This window comes from Eretmochelys imbricata, chromosome 1 (genome assembly GCF_965152235.1).
Source record: "Eretmochelys imbricata isolate rEreImb1 chromosome 1, rEreImb1.hap1, whole genome shotgun sequence".
Lineage (NCBI taxonomy): Eukaryota > Metazoa > Chordata > Testudines > Cheloniidae > Eretmochelys > Eretmochelys imbricata.
The window spans coordinates 135,863,909-135,879,410 of record NC_135572.1 but is presented as its reverse complement, the minus strand read 5'-3'; the positions used below and the strand labels follow the sequence as shown (position 1 = coordinate 135,879,410).

At 41.8% G+C, this 15,502-nt stretch overlaps 1 protein-coding gene across 1 annotated transcript in view; it reads right to left on the bottom strand.

Annotated features, from left to right (window-relative positions):
- Nucleotides 1–15,502, bottom strand: part of FRMPD4 (FERM and PDZ domain containing 4) — a 403,801-nt gene that overhangs the window by 151,202 nt on the left and 237,097 nt on the right. Inside the window, exon 2 of the mRNA XM_077815620.1 lies at nucleotides 2,033–2,149. Within this exon, the coding sequence (XP_077671746.1) occupies nucleotides 2,033–2,149 (117 nt within the window). The remainder of the gene's footprint in view (nucleotides 1–2,032; nucleotides 2,150–15,502) is intronic.

Below are 15,502 nucleotides of genomic sequence, written 5' to 3'. Positions count from 1 at the left end.
ACTTTGAAAATGCTCTATTAATTTACAGAATTAATGAGTGCTAATGCATTCAATATAGTAAGGTACAGCTTTGTACTGATCCATGAGAATTAGACTATCAGTCTGACTAGTATCATTCTGGAAGTGAGAGAACTCAGGATTCAAGCTTAATGGTTGTCTTCACTAGCTAGATACTACCGTTAAAGCAAATGACAGCAATAAAGTTCTGGGAAGATCCTGTCTAAATTCTTCACTAGTCCTTTGTAACAATAGCAAAAATGCACAATTCTAAAAGATTCTTCCCAAATTATATACCTGATCTAGTCATGTTGGAAATAGTCTTTGGGATTTTTAGTTACTGCGGGGTAGTCAAAATCAGTAAAGCTGATAGTTAAACACTAAATGACTAAAATATTTCAGAAAGAATCCTGTAAACAGAAACACCACAGCACTTCAAGTTTAGTCTAGCAGAATGTAAGCATAAGAAATCAAGAGGTAATTATTAAAGGAAACGATTGACTTTTTAAAGCATCTCTGTTGGCTAATAGCTGGAGGCACTAAAACATAGTTTACACAATAAGATACTTGAAGTACTGACACACACATCCCAGCCTGTAAGGTCATGTGATATGAGTAAGTTTTGGATTGGAAAAAAACTCTCAAATCCAGGGATGAGAGTGGCTGTGGGCGAGGGTGGGCTATACCATCTCAATCCTGGGCTGGTTTACAGCCCTTGGTATAATTTAAACACTCTGAGGCCTGTCTAAATTTCTGTCCCTGGTCGCCCAGGGCCTACTCAGAATCTACATGCTGTGGCCCTATCCAAAACGCCTGCCTCCATTATGTTTCCTATGGCTATGAGTGAGTTCTTAGCACAAAAAGTGAGGCAGACAGGCTAGGAGAACTCTCCTTTAACTAGATTGATGGCTTTTAGGTCTCCTTTATAACATTCCAACCCTTTCACCCCATGTGAAGAGCATGGAGTGGGGATGAGGATCTCACCCCGATTTTCAAAGGAGCTCAGCACCCAGAGCTCCCATCAAGAACATTTAACAAAATTAGAACCATGGGAGCTGCTGGGTGCTAGGGCCTTTTGAAATTTTGGACACTTAATTTAGGTGCCTTAACAGGAGCTGAGCTCTTCAGAAATTCTGACCACCAGTTCTAGGTGTTGAGCACTTTTGAAATCCTGCTTCTTAAATAACACTTAGCCTAGTCTTTGCAGAAGTAAATTAAACTAATACCAACAAATAGAGTAAAACCAAATGATGGTTCTGATATTTCAGCTCCATTTGTTCTTAGCAAAAAAGTATTCCAAACTACAATCCAAACCAGAGCTCCACTTACTTGGACAGGAAAATCTATTTTAATCAAAGGCACAGACAGTTCAAAAGAGTAATTATGGAAAGTTTTAAAGGGGAGGAAAAGCAAACATAATCTTTGTTTACAATCTAATCATTCCTTTTAATTTCTCTTACAATCCTTTAAACCCAGAGGCAAAGGATCATGGATCTTAGCTGTGCAAGCAAATGGAAATCTAAGAATTAGATTACAAACTAGATAGGATCAAAGAACTTATTTTCTCTTTGCCAGTATGATGAATATATCAGGCAAACTAAAATGGATCACATGTCCGAGAGAGCAGATTTGTTCATCCCAGTCAAAACTGATCTTTTGCCTCATTCTTTTAACCTGGGAGGGATTTTTGTGGATCATATTTACTGTAATTCTTCACTGTAAGGTTCTCTTCTAGGAAACTGTCTTCAGCAGAACATCAAATACCAAGAAAAACAGATCCTTAAGTTATCTGTGTTTCTATCAATATCAGAAGATACCAAAGAGTATGCATCAGTGAAAGAAAGACAGGGCACAAAGACTGGTCAAGACCATCTCTTTGTGCACAAACCAGAACAGTTGAGCATTAACATGGTAAAACTGAAGCTGATGTCAACTCAAGATGCAGAGAGAAAGAGTGCTAAGTACTAGAGTTACAGTACCGAACTGCAGCCTCTATCCATCTAACAAAAACTCGTGCTAAATCTGTTCAACCTACTTGATGAAGTAGTCTCTCCCATCTCTGTTTGTCGTCATCTCCCATCCATAGGGTGGGCCCTGGTTCAAGCTCCAGGTTCCTGAAGGATGTGGCCAACCTGAAGACTTGGTCCTGTGGCTGCAAATTAGCAAAAAATAAACACTTAGACTAGAAAAATCAGACTCTTTGTTTCTATCAATACTTGCATACCACACTGTGGCATCTGAGTATCTTCAGATGTGTGAAATATTTCTTCAGACAATCTCCTGGTTGCAGGAACGAGGCTTATTCAGTTTTAATTTCAATCAACTTATTCCTAGGAGTTATGAAGGAATGTGATTTGCAATCACTTAGAAGGTCCTGTCTGCGACAGGAACTTGAAGCCAGGCCATGACCACATGTATCTATGTATACATATGATTATTTTTCCTATATATTGCAGCACAATCAAGAGAAGAAAAGACAGACAAAAATAGTCCTAGTCTTTGCTAACTCCTCTGTTCCAGTATGATAAATTCCCAACACTTACAGTTTAATCACAGAATTCTTGTGGCAAACTATGCACGTTAATGCACTAAATGGCACAAGAAGCTATGTAAATGTTCAATTCCCATGTGATGCACACTCCTGTTACTATCAACCTATTATTTGTTTCTTGGGTGGTAATAAAGAAAATCCATCACATTTAGATATAGGGATGCTGTATGTGTTCTATATGTATTTGTAATTACATCCATATATTATCCATTACTTCTCCTTCAAATAGCTTCTTGCAATTCACATTTTTTCAGCTAGCATTTTGCTGCTGCTCTCTACTTCAGCACTCTCCATTGCTTAGCATGGGCCAACCTGTACCACCCCAAAGAAACACCTACAAGAGGGGTACATGGAAGGTTCATCTGTGTTTCCAACTAATGGCCCCCTCAGGCTGGATAGGTTTTGGAATGTCTGGCCTTTCACCTCCACATATAAGCAGGGAGGTCCCAGCCCCATGGAAAGTCAACCTTTATGACCTGGTCCTTTGCCCTCTCCTGCAAGAGATGTCCCAGTTCCTGTGAATAAACGCCACCACTCAGGGAGTTATAGGCACAGAGCCTAAGTCAAGACTCCTAACAGTATGACCTGAAGCACGGATATCTGTGTGGATTCGAAAGGGATGCATGGGACACCAAGATACACAGACAGGATCCATTCAGAGAACCTCCAGACCCTGAAGGAGAGGAGATGATCTGGTCCCATTTTAGGATTTTAGAACACATTTTATATATATATGAACCACCATGAGAACCCAGTTGATTACACCATGTAGTTCATACATGCTCTTCCAAGAGCTTTTCCACCTCTAAGTCTTCCCCCATATAACCCATTCCTCTCTCTAGCCTGTGCTGGTGATAACTTTTACTCATGGTATTTGTATGAGCCACATTGTAAGCTGGGGCCTTGTCTCATATTTACCATAATGACCACCGTTGATGCTATTTAAATAATAAGACATATCTATATCCACCTATCTTAGAGTGAAGTGTAACCTGGCCAGCACTTTTTTTAAAAAAAAGAGAAACAGTTAGCTATGGGTAACTCAACAATCCATTCCAAATTGCTAAATTCTATAACAGTGTACATAGTTTGTCTTTCCCAAAGGAGGAATGAATCATTAAAAACAAACAAACTAACCTCTTTTTCATTATTTGAAGGCTTAATCACTATTGAGGAAAGATAGTGATTCAAAATATAATTTACATGTAAAACAGAGAATTACAATAGAGTGCTAGAGATTGCCTGAATTTCATTACAAATCACACTAAGCAAGCACTGTATCTTCAAGGAGTAGAAAAACATTTCACTAAGCATATCTAAACACAGGCATTTGCAATAAAACAGAGCTTAGTTCTAATATTTGAGCATGCTGGAAATCTTAATAAAATTAACATTACTCATGTTACAGAAACAAATAAATGTCAGATTTGCTACATTATCCCAGATAAATGCAACTAAACCATTCCTGATTAAAGTAGTTTAACAAATCAAATGTTCTTATTAAGAAACAAAGTAATGCTTTTAAAAATGAATCTTTAGTAATATTCTGTAGCATGCAGACTCATATAAAACTGAACTAATGCATCCTTATATCCCTCCCAAAGCTTACAGGCTTTTGACAGAGGGAGACAAGAATAATTGAGGAGCCTATATTGAAAGCAAAAACATCAGAGTGGGAAGTTTTAAAATGAGTAGTAAATTACCTACAGAATGTACCCCATATGGTTCATAGACTGATGAATCCAACTTCATGGATCTCAAATTAACACTTAACAGCTTATTTTTAACACTTTTTTTACAGTAATTTTCATGGTAGTAATAAAAATACCTAGAAACTATGTGTGTAGACATGTGCCATAAGAACAAATTATCCCTTTTTTAAAAATAATTTTAATACTTTCATTTATAAGGTAGACACTACTGCTCACTTGTTTGTACCTCAGTTTGCCCATTTGTAAAATGATACATAATTTAATTTTGTAAAACACTTTGAAATCTACTGTTAAACAGTGCTATGTATGAGTTAAGTATTATTATTAATGTTCCCATACGTCCCATGTACCTTTTCACAATTCATAAAGACCTAGATAATCTTCCCCATCCAAATATAATTTTTAAATTGCTGCATTAATGGAGCTCAGGGTCGATTAGCATTGATACTTCACAGCACTTTGCACAGCATGAAGAATGAAGGAATATTCTGTATTTTTGTTTATAAATATCATATGCACTTCAGTTTAGCTGCTTGATATTATTCTGCCCAACTGCAAGGAGTTAACTCAAAGCAGGCTGTTGGCGAGAAACAAACAGGAAACAAAACAATGCCAATGAAAAGGTCCTGTCAGAGAAAATACCAAGGGTTCTTGTGGCTACAATGGGGAAGCTATTAACTTTGGTGCCAAGCAGGTGGATATTCCAGCTAGACTCGCAAGGTATATTCTTCTCAGGCTGGAATTGGGATCAAAGAGGATACTAATCCTCTTAAAACTCCATCTTAGAGATGGAGTGGGATTGAATGGGCAGCAGCAGCAGCTGGAGAGGAGTTTCTAACACGGAGCCTGGAAGATGTTGCAGAGGTAGTCTGTCAACTCCCAGCCCAGGAGTTGGAATGGCTAGGCTGAGCGGAACTTACCTAACATGGAAAGGATAAAGTGCAAGGAAAGAATACATTGTAGGTGAGAACCAGGGGGACAGGCCTTGTGTTGTTTTATCCCTTTTATTGCTTACTATGTACATTTGGGCGAATAAGCAATATTTGTTCCGATAAAACTGTTGAGCCACATTAATCAGCCGTTTGTCACAGTCTCCATAAGATACATTTTCTTGCAGGTGCCTAGTATAGTTGAGCCTGTCATGTTTACACAGTCAAAAACAAGGAGGCTATGGTGGCCCAATTACGCAGTCTAATAGTGGTTGGACCACGGAGCCCCCCACCCTTGAAAAAGGTGCAAGAAGCCAAACCTGTCACCTAAAGGGTGCACCTGAGACGGGACTAAAAGTAGTCTAAAGCTTGCCCTGTACCTGTGACAAAGTAAACCCAGGTTGGAAAGCCATTTGCTTATAGCTGGGAATCTTGCCTTTTTCCTAGTTATCTATAAATGATCTCTTGGCTGCCTGTTCATGTGCCTCCCTCAATAGTTGGTCAGTCTCTTCATCTAGCGCAACCATGAGATGGAATGGGCGGTCTGCACACTGGTAAGTGGGGGAGAAGCATGCCCCAGAGCAAAATGCTAGCCTGGGCCATGGGAGATTTGGATTCAGTTCTTGCTGGGCCACAGACATCCTGTGGGATCCTCGAAAAGTCCCTTCGTCAGGTATGACTCAATTTCCCATCTGTAAATTGGGGATGATAGCAATTCCCTACCTCACAGGAGTGTCGTGGGGTTAAATACGCTAAAAATTGTGTGGTGAGGTAGATTTACACCCCAGCTTGTTGCACACTCACACTCTGTTTAGACAAGCCATTCGTTTGCATCCTCTGAGTTTCATTTACAGTTTTTGATTCAAATGTATGGAAGCCTGAGTTAAAACTGCTTCAGGCCTATTACAAAATCAGTGAAAATGAGTAAGTGCCAGCAACTGAAATTATACAGAACGGTTGTAATCTCACTTGGAAAAGTATATGAGCTCTATCTCAGTGTATATGTGTATATAGAGAGAGATTGCATCTCATAAATAGTTAAGTCAAGCATGTTAGTCTAATTGACTTAACCAGGTGAAGGAAGGGCATTGTCCAAGTTCATGAGGGAACCAGGCAGCCCTGGCTGATAGATGCAGCCTGCAAATATGTGGCCTACATCTGATTACTCCACCTCTGAAGTAATTGAGCTTTACGCAAAGATGGCAGAGAAAGTCAAAACTAGGACTGACTTAAGATAGGCACTGGTTATGTCTGAGTCTTGTTCTCGCCACCTAGTATGATACTCGGAAGTGAAATTGAAGTTCTTTAGGGGAATTGTCCAAACACGCCTTGAGCTTCAGCTTGCTAGATTAAACACATCTTTAAACGGGTAGATGTGGCATCTTCTGTACTTTAAGCAGCAGACTCTGCAAGGCAACTTGTTGCTGACGCCAGGAGGGGAGATATAGGACAGGAATGCCAATGCCAGGCCAGGCTGATCATTCTCCTGGTACTTGTTATTTTACATACAGTTCCACTGAGCTGAGTGTCTACTAGTCCTGTATGTAAAGAGCTGAACCACGCCAAGGAAGCAATACTCTACTACAGAATATCACAAGGCAAGTCCAGAATTGTAGCGATTGGTTCCCCACATTAAACCAGCTAGTTTGCTGATCAGATTGTGTCTTGTCTTTACTGTCAATGAGGTCTTGGTAAGGTGTTCCTTGAAAGTCAAAGTATTGTCCAGTGCAACACCAAGATACACAGACTTTGGGTTGTGAATCATCCTGTGTCCATTCAGGAACATGCTGAGCTGTTTGTTGGCCTTTGCATGGTGGATGGAAGCAGATGGAAACTGTCTTTTACAAGTTTTAAGTCTCCATCTTTTGCAATAGTGGGCCATCTGTTTCATGACAGCATTCAGGACTTCTACTAGATGAAGTGAAAACCTGAGTCTCCTGTTATCGGTAGTGTGCATAATATATATGGCTAGGGTATGTTATGAGTCTATATTACATATACATGTTCTTAGGAAGTCTTTAATCTACAGATGATTGATCCCATCTTGTCAATAAACACAGTATTTAGATTGAATAGTATTCAGAATATGCATGATTGAAACCATTACAAAAAGTAGCTAATGAAAATGCATATTGCTCAGTAACTCCTTTTACACCTCAAAACTGAAGCCACTTAAATTTTTGAAAGCATATTTTTATTATCCTAATATCTAGCTGGTTTTAGGGTTTTTGTTTGCTTTTCCCCTCAAATCACTCCACTGTTAAATGCTAACAACTTAAAAAAACAGAATGGAAACTGGAAAACTAAACATGCTATTTCTATGATATTTAATCTGCCTCTGCCTCCGGAATAAAAATGCTTAGCCCAATTCTCCCTCTTTCGAGAAGACAAGAGCCTCCACTGAACCACTAGGCCTGTCAATCTTTCTATTTTAATGTGAAAAAAGAAAGCTTTTTTTTAAAAAAAAGGACTGCACCGCTGTGCTATCAAGATCAGTTGTCATATCCTCCTTTCAAAACCCTACCGCAGAGCAAGACACACCAGCAGGCATAGAGTAGACACAGAAATCTTGTTGCATGATCAAGGACAGCTGAAAGGGTTATCATCTCTACACACACACAAAATGTTGAGGAAATATTTTACAAGGCCTGTTCTGCCCATATCCAGCAGCTATTCAGTGGAGGTGAAAGATCTCAAAGCACTTGTCTATAGTCGCACATCGAAGCATTTCTCACTCAACAAGAAATACTTTACACTGCCAAGGAATCCACCTATTGCCAGAGCCCCCACTGTTTGGATAAAGTAGTGGACACGGGTCTGGACCTGACACCACGTGAGAGAATACACAGGAAAATAAATGAGATGTACCTTCTGATAAAAGAATGTCAGACAGAAAGCCAGTCATATTTAACCTTAAAAAAAAAACAACTGGGAAAAATACATTTTTAGGAGGATATTTGCATTGACTCAGAAAAACTACATGACTCCAACAAGACAAATCTGCTCTTCCCTCCCCCTGCAAAAGCTTCCCCGGGTGATTTACTGACTGATTCAACAAATACACCCAGAAGTATACAGCACAAGCACAGCTAGAGACAATGAAGTGCATAAGTAAGACTCATGGACATATATTACAAATGAAAAATCACACCAAGGCCCTAAACCACCATAAGCACAGGAGGGGACTCCTACTCATTTCAGACAGACAGAGACCTCAGTGGGGCGCTACACAGGCTAAAGTTAAGCATGTGTTGTCATGCTTTGATGGATCAGGGTCATAGCGAACAAACAAGAAATTGTTAGTTCTCATACACCATGTGAACCATTTTTTGTATTCTCAGAAGCACTACTACAAATGAAACAAAGCTCAGGAAAACCATCCCACCCATGTGCTTAGGCTTCTAGAATTGAATTGATGACAAACTGAGTCAGGAGAGAGAGAGAAACAATGCCTGACCCAAATGTCACATTTCTTTTCATAGTCACATAATTTGAATAAGGATACCCTCCTCAGACAAATCCCATGGCCTTTCAACAGGCCCTTGACCCCATTCAACATACAGTTGTTTCAGACAAATAGAAAGGAATGTCACAGTGTACCTCATCTTCTACCATCCAAACAGAGTTTTCCTCCTTGGTCTGGTGTAATCACACAATACAACTAGAGTTCCACAAACAAAGTCTATCCTTGCTGGAGTATGGTTTATTAACATACAAAATATGTCTCAACACTTGTACGGGAAAACCCCAACCATTCACACCACCTCCCCAAGCTATCCTCTCACTGGGGATACAAAGAGCCCTTCTACCTTTGTGTCATAGGTTCACAAAGTCCTACCCCCTCATTGCCTGGGTTCACCTATTGGAACAGGTGTTCCAGGAAGTAGTCACCCTTCCCTGGAGAAACATAACAGCTAAACCGTTCCCTTTCAGGTCTCTCAGCACAGACACTCCCAATTATTAAAAATAATTATTGAGCTGATAAATCTATGAATTATTGCTTGCTCTCCACAGGTCTCACATGGCAATGCAAAATGGCTTGGTTTTTATTCTACTTCCTCCCAGCCTACAAGTCTAATGGCACTACAAATCCCAGAATTCCTATAACATGGGGGCAGAAAATTCAGGCACAAACCAGAGCTTAATACCGAAATCCTACAAAAGGGCACAACTCACTGTGCGACAAGGTTCATCTCCCTCTAATAAGTTCTAGCTCCCAATTCATCCACTGACTGTGTGAGCTTCCAGACTCATCTCAATGGGGTGATCACTAAGATGCCTCTTAGGCAGTCTGCTCTATGGATCTAGCCCAGCGGGAACTTCAGTATGTACTTTGGGCTGAGCATCCCCCAACTATTGTTGCTGCCATGCTCCTCAAATGGACCCATCTGCCACTGCCAGGATGCAGGTAGAAAGAAGGGACAGGGTCCTGCTTGTTGCTAATCTTTTGGTACTCTCACAAGAAGCCCCTTGTTTCTGCTCCCTGTGCGAGGGCACTCTAGCTGCTGATGCCTTTTTGGAAGGGAGGGAGGAGGTTTCCCGGTTGTCAGGGAAGGCTGTTGCCGGCACTACCTGCACCCTCTGGAGCAGGGGTTCACACAACATTCTCTAATAAAGTGGCAGGTGAGAGGACAGGATCCCATCCCATCTGAAGTCAGGAATCATAGTGGTCATCTAGCCCAGTGGTCATCTAGCCCAGTCCGCTGCACTTATGGCAGGACTAAGTATTATTTAGACCATCCTTGACAGGTGTTTGTCTAGGAACTGATGAGCTGGTGAAGAGAGAGGCTCTATCCTGCCCAAAGAGAAGCAGTGGCAGCTTCTCCCCATCGTAGCGGATAGCTTGTGTGGGGATCCATGCTAGGAGTGGTGATGGCATTCACAAAGCCAGAGTTTGGGAGTGGGGCCTGGAGACCATGTGTGGAGCCATGCCTAGGACCCAGGATTGCCTTAATCCACTCATCGTACCCATGTGTGTCATCATGTGTAACCCAATCTAAGATGTGTATGCAGCCCATCCGCAGCGCTCCCACAACACTCATCTTCGAGCCCAGACCTCTGTCCACATCACTCCTTTCATGAGTCTCTTCACTGGCACTGCCTCCCTTATGCTCAGTTTAAAGGCTCTGCAACACTCTGACCTGTCAACATCTCATCATTAGTTGCCTGCTATTTCCCTCTTTTGAACCTGCACTCCATCAATTACACCTCCCTCCACGTATAATAACCCTTGTATGCAATTCTAATCACATACCATTACTTCCGTGCTAGTTTTGGGATTAAAAACATTCAGGACACACTATAATTAGACTCGTTTCAACGTACTCCTCCCCTAGTCTTTTTGTGAGCTCGTTCCTGTTCTTTTTTTCTCCTTCTCTGTGTTCCAGTTCATCCCACTGCAATGAATAAAGCTACAAGTAGTGTGATGAAGTGAATAAGGCACTTTTTGCTTCCAAACAGGCAGACTGCTCTTCATTATTATTTATACTGTGGTGATGTCCAAAATTAGGTTCAGGGCCTCACTAAGCTGAGCTCCTTACAGACATCTTTGTAGACACGGTCCCTGCATTGGACAGAGGATAGCTGGAGCTAGTTATATTTGTCCAATGATTTAGTGGTTATGCATTATTAATATTTGATTTCCAATTAATTACACACTAATGAGCTGGGAGATTGTAGGGTTCTAGTCCCAGAATCAGGCACAACAGAATCAAGATGACTAAGTTCAGTATCTGATTGGGAACTCCGGTGTACACAACAAAGACGAGCACACTATGTGGAAAGCAAAACTCTCAGCAATTGTATGAGCACAAGATACAAATGCTTCAAACCACTTAAAAAGACAGCAAAAATACAGAACGAAAGTAATATCTTTTACCATTCCTTGCATATACTCACACCCTTTCTTGAAGATCTGATGGTAAGAAACAATGGTCCTGCTCTGTCACTGGCATGCCACATGAGTCTGAAGGTCCAGATCTAGATCCAGATTAGATCAGCTCCGTCTCACATGGTGGTCTGGCCTATTATAGGGCCTAGAGACTGTCGTGAATGTTCATACAAATGCCCCGCCTCCCTGGCCCATTCCTCACCTTAATAATGTTGCGGTGTCCTTACCCTATTGGTTAGTATATTAATTATTTTAGCTTTTTACCATCACCATTATCAATTCGTTCCCAAGGCAAGTTCGCAATTAAGCATTTGCCAACATTTTATCTTAAAATAGCCAAGCCTAGTCTCAGTTCATTGTTCCTGTGGTAACATGGTAGCACTTTGTACAGCCTCCCCCCACCACCCGTTCCCAATTCCCCAAAACCCAGTGTCACTGACAGGCCACCTATCTCTGCCAAAGTTCACAGGCCTCAAAGCCTTATGCTAACTGTTTAAGCTAATGCCTTACAGGATACAGGTTTGTAGGTTGCTTGCATTACTGCTAGGTAAAGTAAAACGCTAAAGCTAGCTCTCTGGGCTACAGGATAAAGCTAGAGCTGGTTGGGAAAATGTCACCGAAACCTCCTCTTTAAGGAAGAATGCCCTGTAGCTCCTGTTTCTGGTGGCAGGCTGGGAGTATGGACTCTGCAGGGTTCAATCTCTACTCCCCTGCTGCTAATCTCCACTTCTTGCGGGGTCCCTCTCCCCTGTCCTAGAGCTTTGGTTCTGCTGTGTTGCTCCTCCCTGGGGATATTACTTTCCTCCTTTCTGTTTCCCTGGAAAACAGTCAGTTAAAACAGAAAACAATACTGCCCATCTGAGACGGAAAACAGTATCATGTTAATTGTAATCTATTACGTTGATTAGAAGAGTACTGAAAACCTTTTAAAACTGAACGTTCTTACCCTTTTGGATTTTGGGGGGATATTGAACAACAAATGTTTATGATTCTGCACTGGCTGTAATTTGCCAATCGATTTTACTTTCCAATAAATAAGAAAGCATGGGTGTTGAGGATGACACTGGTTGATCCTCTCTTTGGGATCCCTATCATACGCATCTGAAGGGTTAGTCATTGTACAGTTAAGTACCAACAGATTCTGAAAACAGTTACTTTCTCAGCTAAATTCCTAATCAGATATACACACAATAACTGGCTCTCTGGATATGGGGAAGGCAGTGGATGTGATATACCTTGACTTTAGCAAAGCTTCTGATATAGTCTCCCACGGTATTCTTGCCAGCGAGTTAAAAAAGTATGGATTGGATGAATGCACCATTAGGTGGATAGAAAGCTGGCTACGTCATCGGGCTCAACAGGTAGTTATCAATGGCTCGATGTCTAGTTGGCAGCTGGTATCAAGCGGAGTGTCCCAAGGGTGGGTCCTGGGGCTGGTTTGGTTCAACATCTTCATAAATGATCTGGATGATGGTATGGATTGCACCCTCATCAAGTTCGCGGATTACACTAAACTGGGGGGAGAGGCAGATATGCTGGAGGGTAGGGATAGGGTCCTGAGTGACCTAGACAAATTGGAGGATTGGGCCAAAACAAATCTGATGAGGTTCAACAAGGACAAGTGCAGAGTCCTGCACTTAGGATGGAAGAATCCCATGCACAGCTACTGGCTGAGCAGCAGTTCTGCAGAAAAGGGCCTGGGGATTACAGTGGATGAGAAGCTGGATATGAGTCAACAGTGTGCCCTTGTTGCCAAGAAGGCTAATTGCATATTGGGCTGCATTAGTAGGAGCATTGCCAGCAGATTGAGGGAAGTGATTATTCTCCTCTATTTGGCACTGATGAGAACATCATCATCAGACCAAAGGTCCATCAAGCCCAATATCCTGTCCTCTGACAGTGGCCAATGGCAGGTGCCCCAAAGGGAATGAACAGACAGGCTATCATCAAGTGATCCATGCCCTATCACCCTGTCAAGGTTTCTCCCCCACTCTGAACTCTAGGGTACAGATGTGGGGACCTGCATGAAAAACCTCCTAAGCTTATCTTTACCAGCTTAGGTCAAAACTTCCCCAAGGTACAAAGTATTCCACCCGTTGTCCTTGGAATGGCCACTACCACCACCAAACTAATACTGGTTACTGGGGAAGAGCTGTTTGGACGCGTCTCTCCCCCCAAAATACTTCCCAAAACCCTGCACCCCACTTCCTGGACAAGGTTTGGTAAAAAGCCTCACCAATTTGCCTAGGTGACTACAGACCCAGACCCTTGGATGTTAAGAACAATGAACAATCCTCCCAACACTTGCACCCCCCCTTTCCTGGGAAATGTTGGATAAAAAGCCTCACCAATTTGCATAGGTGACCACAGACCCAAACCCTTGGATCTGAGAACAATGAAAAAACATTCAGTTTTTTACAAGAAGACTTTTAATAGAAAATAGAAGTAAATAGAAATGAAGAAATCCCCCCTGTAAAATCAGGATGGTAGATATCTTACAGGGTAATTAGATTAGAAAACATAGAGAACCCCTCTAGGCAAAACCTTAAGTTACAAAAAAGATACACAGACAGAAATAGTTATTCTATTCAGCACAATTCTTTTCTCAGCCATTTAAAGAAATCATAATCTAACACATACCTAGCTAGATTACTTACTAAAAGTTCTAAGACTCCATTCCTGGTCTGTCCCTGGCCAAGACCAGCATACAGACAGACACAGACCCTTTGTTTCTCTCCCTCCTCCCAGCTTTTGAAAGTATCTTGTCTCCTCATTGGTCATTTTGGTCAGGTGCCAGCGAGGTTACCTTTAGCTTCTTAACCCTTTACAGGTGAGAGGAGCTTTCCCCTGGCCAGGAGGGATTTCAAAGGGGTTTACCCTTCCCTTTATATTTATGACACACCCAATCCCAGCTTCTGGCAAACAGAGGCGAGGGAGACCGTTCCTGCCCATCCTGGCTAATAACCATTGATGGACCTATCTTCCATGAAACTATCGAGCTCCCTTTTGAACCCTTTTCAGAGTAGCAGCCGTGTTAGTCTGTATTCACAAAAAGAAAAGGAGTACTTGTGGCACCTTAGAGACTAACAGATTTATTTGAGCATAAGCTTTCGTGAGCTACAGCTCACTTCATTGGATCTTTTGAACGCTGTTATAGTATTGGCCTTCACAACACCTTATGGCAGTTCCAGAGGCTGACAGTGCGTTGCATGAAAAAATACTTTCCTGTGTTTGTTTTAAACCTGCTGCCTATTAATTTCATTTGGTGGACCCTTGTTCTTGTATTATAAGAAGGAGAAACACACACCTCCTTATTTACTTTCTCTATACAACTCATGATTTTATAGACCTCTATCATATCCCCCCGAGTCACCTCTTTTCCAAGCTGAAAAGTCCCACTCTTATTAATCTCCCCTCATACGGAAGCCGTTCTATACCCCTAATAATTTTTGTTGCCCTCTTCTGAACCTTTTCCAATTCCAATGTGTATTTTTTGAGATGGGGTGGGCATTCTATGGATTTATATAGAGGCAATATGATATTTTCTGTCTTATTACCTTCCCCTTTCTTGACGATTCCCAACATTCTGTTCACTTTTTTGACTGCCGCTGCACAATGACTTCAGAGAACTATCCACAATGACTCCAAGATCTCTTTCTTGAGTGGTAAAAGTTAATTTAGACCCCATCATCATGAGGCCGCATCTGGAGTACTGCGTCCAGTTTTGGGGCCCCCACTACAGAAAGGATGTGGACCAATTGGAGAGAGCCCAACAGAGGGCAACAAAAATTATTAGGCGTCTGTGGCACATGACTTATGAGGAGAGGCTGAGGGAACTGGGCTTATTTAGTCTGCAGAAGAGAAGAATGAGGGGGAATTTGGTAGCAGCCTTCAACTACCTGAAGGGGGGTTCCAAAGAGGATGGAGCTCAGCTGTTCTCAGTGGTGGCAGATGGCAGAACAAGGAACAATGGTCTCAAGTTGCAGTGGGGGAGGTCTATGTTGGAGATTAGGAAACACTATTTCACTAGGAGGGTGGTGAAGTACTGAGATGGGTTACCTAGGGAAGTGGTGGAATCTCCTTCCTTAGAGGTTTTTAAGCCCCGGCTGGGGTTGGTCCTGCTTTGAGTAAGGGGTTGGACTAGATGACCTCCTGAGGTTTCTTCCAACCCTAATCTTCTATGATTCTGTGATCAGAATTTCTGTTCCTAACCTTATTTTACTCAGATGGGAGGCATCTGTTGGCTTCCCGTAGAATTTCTCTCTGGAAACTGCCTCTAGTTTTCCCTGTAGAAGCAGCAGCACTTTACACTTTTCAGATCTGAGACATTTTCCTTTTTCATAAATTGTTCTTGCTCTCCTCTCTCTTTTTCTCTCTCCTCTTACTCCCCACCACCACTGCCTCCCACTAGGTTCAGTTGCTT